Source organism: Miscanthus floridulus, chromosome 9, assembly GCF_019320115.1.
Source record: "Miscanthus floridulus cultivar M001 chromosome 9, ASM1932011v1, whole genome shotgun sequence".
NCBI classification, from domain to species: Eukaryota; Viridiplantae; Streptophyta; class Magnoliopsida; order Poales; family Poaceae; genus Miscanthus; species Miscanthus floridulus.
This window is the reverse complement of record NC_089588.1, coordinates 5,270,749-5,277,433: the sequence shown is the minus strand read 5'-3', so window position 1 is coordinate 5,277,433 and position 6,685 is coordinate 5,270,749. Positions and strand designations below refer to the sequence as shown.

Genomic DNA, 6,685 nt, shown 5'->3' with positions numbered 1-6,685 from the left:
GAGTGTGGTGCGGGCTGCTTGAGGCGTTGTTCCCAAGCAGCGTAGGAGTGCGTGGTTCTATCGGTGTGTTCGTCTTTCTGTTCGTTCCTCCTTCCTCTCCTAGAAATGGTACCGGCTACCCCTTTTATAACCACAAGGGGGAAGCCAGAGGTACATGGGAAGGCTACTATTTGCTGACGTATTCTGCTCCCCAGAGCAGCGCGACGTCGTGGGAGTTCCCGTCGGTGTCTAGTCGGTATGGTCTCCAGGCCGGCGTCATTCTGCGCTCCTGTACATTTGTTGACTTGGTGGAGTGCCGAGGCCTGGGGACTGCTGTGGTCGGTTGTGCCGAGACCTGCTGTGCTGAGGCCGAGACCCGCTGTGCCGAGACCTGCTGTGCCGAGGCCTGCTGTGCCGAGGCCTTTGCAGACGGCAATGCGGGGTCTTGGCGGCCATCGTCGTAGTTGATTTAGACGGAACAGCGCGGAACGTGCGTCTACAGGATACGGTACCCTGTATTGTCAGCAAGGGATGGTAAAAAGGCGATTTGACCGTTGTCCCGTCGCCCCTGTCGCGGTACACTGCTGATCGTGGCTTACGTAGTGGGTGCAGCTGGGCGCATTGATTGGATGCGACAGCCTGCTAGAGCGACTTTTGAGGCGGAGGCGACGAGGTTGCGGGACGAGCCCAGCCTCGGACGAGGCGGAGCATGTCCAGCTCGCCTGAGGCCCTACCGGGAGTCTCGGGCGAGGCGGGACTCGGTCAGTTCGCTGGTCCCGAGGTCACAGGAACCCAGTTCTGACTCCCCACGTCGCGTTCGTCCTTGGTGCAGGAGTTATCAGCACAGTGAGGCATGGTGTCAACCATGTGCATGGTGGATAGCATAGTGACGGGTAACCCCTGCCCAGTCCGGGGGACGTGCAGGTCATCGCGTGATGACGTCGTAGGGGGCTGTGGCTCTGTAGGTGCCGAGGCCAAGCCATCACGGGGGGCTTTGGCGGACATGGGTCCCCAGGCTGTCGAGCCCCTGAAGCAAACTGCCGAGGCCTTGGAGGGAATTATTGCTCCTGGGTACTGATTCCGAGGCCACAGTAGCCCCGACGTGGCTCCCCACGCTGCGTTGTCCTCGGTGCAGGAGTTGGCAGCACAGTGAGGCATGGGCGTCAACCCATGTGCACGGTGGTTAGTACAGTGGCGGGTAACCCCTGCCCAGTCCTGCCTCCTGTCCCATCGGCCATTCTGCTGTACTGTGCCGGGCACGCGGCTGTTGTCAGGGGCAGCAGTTGGCTGAGTTGACCTCGCGCGAAATAGGGGGATCGCAGACCTTGTCGAGGAGGCCTCGGGCGAATCGGACAATCGGTACTTCTTCTGAGGCCTCGGCGAGAGGGCCTCGGGCGAAGGGGCCTCGGCGAGGGGGCTTCGGCGAGGGGGCCTCGGGCGAATCGGAGATTTCTGGCTGCGACCTCGTTTGTCTTATTGGCCCTTGTTACTGATTCCGAGGCCACGGTATCCCAGACATGGCTCCCCATGCTGCGTTGTTTTCGGAGCAGGAGTTGGCAGTACAGCGAGGTATGGGCGTCAACCATGTGCGTAGCGGTTGGCATAGTGGTTGGCAACTCCTGCCCAGTCCTGCCTCCTGTCCCGTCGGCCATTCCTCTGTACTGTGTTGAGCATGCGGCCGACGCCAGGGGCAGCAGTAGGCTGAGGTAATGTGACGCAACGTTTTGTCAGAGGGATGGGTGAAGGAAGAGGCAGCAGGGTTCTGCCGAGCCTGCCTCGCGCGAGACGGAGGGTCGGCGGCCCGGTCGAGACCTGCGACGAGAGGGGGGCGGCCGAGGCCTTCGGTGAGGGATCGCCCGAGGTCAGCGGTGAGGGGGCCTCGGGCGAGTCGGAGAATTGGCCGAGGCTAGCGGTGTTCGTCTGGTTTCGACCTTTTATGAAGTCTAAGCAATCGTTTTTTGGTTCTTGCTTAGGGTACCCCTTCTCACGGTATCCGACAAACAGTAACTATTGAGCTTACATAGTTAGTACGCATCAGTAAACACATGAAACCAAAACAAACGAAGAGAATCCATGTATAAAAACTCCGCACTCGGCACATGAAACAACCAGCGATCCATGCTACTGCCAAACTGCATCACCCTAATTTGTCCATCATCCGAAGGGAGAAAAAAAATGAAGAAGTATGAACAGACGAATTAAACCAAAGACATATCAACATAGCCATGCGCACTCCATTCTCTCCACAGATCAAAAAATATACATCTGAGAAGACGATGATGTCTCCCATCCACCTCCTTCAGGATTTAGCTAGGCTACCTGCACTGCACCGGGTGCACCCTGTGATCAAACATCACTCCAACATATCTCTTCAGCTGCCTGACTGCGGCACTTCAGTAAGAGTAGATCAAGCACTTTCAAGTGATTCTTTAGCCACAAAAACTTTGGTGTCATCGGATCCAGATCTTCCAGCATCCTTAGCGCACGGTCCTGAGTTTACCTCGGCGAATTATCCAGGATTACTTCGCCATCTCCAGGAATCTTCATCTTGTCACCGCCGTCGATGCTTAACTGCACATAAGTAGGATTGGTATCATCCCAAGCAGCAGGCTCAGGAACTAGCACACCGCAAGCAGTCTCTGCCTCTCCAGTGTGCTGACCAACAAACATCTGCTCTGACTCTGAGCTACCAGCACGCATCAGTGCTGGCCCTGCTGCTGCTTCTTCCAGTTGCCTGAACAGTGAGCTCATCTCCTCAACCGAGCTTGCTTCTACAACAGGAAGCCCACCATCTTCAGTCAGCACCTCCTTTGGCTCACCTTCACCTTCGACGACCTTCACAGCCACTGGACCCTTGTCAAGTGAGCAATCTGAAGAATCTTCAGTATCCCCATTTTCCACAGGCCATGCTTCACTTGGCCCGTCTTGGATCGGCTGATCATCATCACAACTGGAGATAGAAGCAGCGGGTGCTAATAATGCTTCTCCATTCAGCTGAGCAAACTGTGAATTCAGCTCTTCTACTGATCTTGCTTCAATCAAAGGTATTGCAGGTTCTGCGTGTAATAAAGTATCACTAAGCTCGTGCTCAAGTTTAACCGTCAAGGGTTGGCCTATGCCAGACTCTGAAATGGACTGCACTAGCACTTCCTCCATGCGGCACTTGAATAACGAGTTAACTTCACTCATGGAGTCTTCTTCAACTTCAACCATATGTTCCTCAATATTGTTGTGTTCTTCAGATAGAGAACAAAGTACCGATTGCTCATTACCTGTGTGCATGACATCAGCTCTACTTGAGTAAACATTGCAAATATATAATTGGCATAGCTCTAATCTGAAAAATGATCCCTATTACCTGCAGAAATAGAATTGTTCACATCTGATGCGCTGGACAGTGATTTTTGGACATAAAAGGAATTTGTGCCGTTGACGGAATCAGTGCTGCCCTCCTTAATTCCATGATTTGCTTCGAGCACACACACATCTGAAATTGCCGCGCTTAGTATTTTGATCTCATCACCAATATGTGGTTCCAGTGAGCCAAATAACTTGCCATTGTTGTCAAGTGGTTCCTCAGAATCGCTTTCTGAGTGATTGTCAACAGCATCTTTTCTACTGAATTCAGACTTCTCTGGCTTTATTCCGTTGTGATGTTGCATATAAGTAGACTGCCTTACATACAAGCTGTCACGTTTCCTGCCCTGTGATGATGAAAAGCCTGAGCGAGGAGTCCAAGTTTCCTGCAAACGGCTGTCGTGGTCCACAATTTGGTCAAATGGAATATCAAACGGTTTCCTCCAGGGAAGCAGCACAGATGGCGCTGAATCAGGAACCTGTGGTAACTCCACTGTATCCTCTGAATCATTTGAAGGATCGGGCCTTGGTGTAGAAATGGAGGGCACCTGAACACGGAAGCGTGATGCCTCCTCCATTTTCTGAACTGCATCAGCGGCCTGCATGTCCATTAGCCTCCTGTCAAGTTCAAACTTCAGAACATTCTTTGCTAGTCGCCGCGCCATCAGACTCTCCAAGTTTCCATTCTTTTCAGTATCCAAAGAGTTTGGATCCACAAAGCCCTTCCAGCTACTTTCGTCATCTCTCTTCTCTTCTTCTTCTCCATCTTCATCTGAGCTAAGGTTACCATCCTCCTCCTCCGAGTCATCTTCATCTTCATCTTCATCTTCATCTTCATCTTCATCTTCATCTTCATCTTCATCTGATGAGCCGGCGTTCAGGTTGTCTCTGAAGGTTGAGGAAGGATGACTGGTCCCCAAGTTTACAGGTGGGTTCAGTTCATCAAGCATCGGTATGATGTCGGTGATCGATGCATCAGAAGAGCTTTCAGTAAGGTCAGACTCAGAATCAGAACAAGGATCCTGTCGCGTAACAGGTTGCCAACATGAGCTCATGAGTTCACCGAACTGATACTGATTGTTCACTTCATAGTGACACCTTTCTGCAACGGTGCTCTCAGACTGTTGCGGCGGCGCAACCTGCTCGCAGATTTCCTTAGCATGCTCCTCTTCCTCTCTTTCAGCAATGATACCATTCTTGCCAAACCCAGAAGATTCAGCACAAAGAACAGTGTCGGTGGACATAGATGTCGCATTTCGTTGATCACACAGAGCATCAAGCAGAACACCTTCGGAAGTTTTGTCCACTTGAACAGAAACACCTTCAGCAGCGCTGCTCTGAAAAAACTGCTGAAGCTCAACCTTGTCACAGGTTTCCTTGACACGCTCCTCTCTTCCCACAATAACAACTTCACTCTTGGTAAGCTCAGAAGCTTCTGCACAGCGAACGGTATCAGCAGACACAGACGTGACAATACTGTCCTCATCACGGTGGGTATCATGGAACATGCTATCAGAAGTTGTTTCCTCAACGCAGACAGCTGGGCTCTCAAAAAAGCTCCTTGACATGTGGGTGACGGCGACATTCTGAACCTCCTCAGCCACTGAACATTCAGTGATGGATATTCTGGATTCAACGGACGATTTTTTCTGGTCCTGTCCGATCACTGGAGCACTTGGTTCCCCGTAGCTCAACAGCGCTCCAAGAAGGAGCGCAGTTAGCAGGAAGACCGGGGACGAAGACAGCAGGAAAGTAATCAGAGAAGGGCAGAGTCTGTGTAGGAACAGCAGCAGCATGCCGATGCCGAGTGCCACAGGATACTCAGAAGCAGAATGATAGGCAAGCCTGACTGAAGAATGCAATGTCCTCTTGATGTGCAGCAGAATGTTGTCTGCATCAAGTGCCATCTTTGTCCCCCTTGGATTCAGCCCCGGGATGCAGATCTAAACTGGAAACAGAAAAAGGAGGCAGATCAGTATTGAAATGCTGTCCAATGGCATTGAAACTAGGTTGGGTCGCAGTGTTTATGCAGGAAGGAAGAAAAGTTAAGGATTGGCATATCACTGATACGTGATACCTATGTAAGAAAATAAACTAAGTTGATGCATAGGCCGGATTTATCTAAAAAAAAGGGAAAATAAACTAAGTTGATCAGATTATACCAATCATTCACCAACCTTTAGTGAATAAACTAAGCTCACTGATTTCCAAACTAAACTGGCTACTAATAGCAGCACTATGTAAAGTGCACATGCGTAAAACAAGACCAGGCCAAATGAAACTAGCAGTAAGGTTGTACTACCAATAACAGGTAAAAGAACCGGCCGGCCGCTACGGGGATTTGCAGATCAAGTAGTGTCTATGAAAACGATATATATACAGAAGGAAAGGAAGAGCTACGAGGACATGAATGAAGCATGAGGCTTCGGCTGCAGAAGGATCCAATCCAACAACAATGGCTATGGGGAAAAGAAAAAAAAAAGAGTAGCACAGACAGCGCAAGAAACAGAAATCGGCGGCAGCCGCACCTCAGCACCTCAGCGACGAGGCGGCAGGCGAAGAAGAACTTGTTCTTGCGCTCTGAAATAGAAATGCCTCGGACGAACGCAGCAACAGCCAAGAGGCGAGGAGTTTGGCGGACGGGGAAAGCAAGGCGGGATGGGGATGGAGTGACAGGGGAGCTGGTGCTGGAACAAGGAAGGGGAATAAAGCGAAGCAAACAGCACGAAGCTGCAGTGCAGCGTGTCTCTCCTCTTCCCTCTACTGGGATTCTTTGCTTTGGAGGCAGAGGCAGGCAGCAACACCACGCCACCACCGGCAGAAATGCTTTGGCTGGCCGGCACGGAAAGGCAGCGAGCGGCGACCTGGTGCCGGCGATTCCTGCGGGCGGGCGGCCTGCAGTAGGGGGAAAGGGAAAGGGAAAGTTGTGCAGGGCCGCAATCATGGCATCAGCCAGCCAGCCATTGAACTGATCCTCCCTCTCCCCCCTAGTCGTAGCTGTCTGTCGTGCTCGCCTCGTTGGCTATGGCTCATTTCTTCCTTCCAATAATAATAACAATCCATTTTGAGTCCTGACCTGGCTCCTGCACCGTACTACCTCTCTGTGCTCTGCAGTTTAGAAGGCTGGGCTTATTGCCTCTAAACATATTTTTTTCTTACACCAAATCAATTAGGCCCCGTTTAGTTCCAACCCAAAAACCAAAAATTTTCAAGATTCCCTGTCACATCGAATCTTGCGGCACATGCATGGAGTATTAAATGTAGACGAAAAAAAAAACCAATTGCACAGTTCATCGAGAAATTGCGAGACGAATCTTTTAAGCCTAAATAGTCCATAATTGGACAATTT

General features: G+C 51.2%; 1 protein-coding gene across 1 annotated transcript; it reads right to left on the bottom strand.

Annotated features, from left to right (window-relative positions):
* Positions 1-2,061: 2,061 nt before the first annotated feature.
* LOC136481227 (uncharacterized) lies at positions 2,062-6,337 on the bottom strand. Its single transcript, XM_066478582.1, has 3 exons — positions 5,865-6,337; positions 3,338-5,284; positions 2,062-3,251 (listed from the first exon to the last, which is right to left on the bottom strand). The coding sequence occupies exons 2-3, from the start codon at positions 5,241-5,243 to the stop codon at positions 2,476-2,478; spliced, it is 2,682 nt and encodes an 893-aa protein (XP_066334679.1). The 5' UTR covers positions 5,244-5,284; positions 5,865-6,337; the 3' UTR covers positions 2,062-2,475.
* Positions 6,338-6,685: the final 348 nt, after the last annotated feature.

What these genes read in the sequence shown, in the direction of transcription:
- LOC136481227 (XM_066478582.1), bottom strand. Translation starts at nt 5,243, where the DNA reads ATGGCACTTGATGCAGACAACATTCTGCTGCACATCAAGAGGACATTG. An exon ending in GAACAATTCTATTTCTGCAG is followed by an intron (nt 3,252 to 3,337) that starts GTAATAGGGATC and finishes TCATGCACACAG; the next exon opens with GTAATGAGCAATCGGTACTT.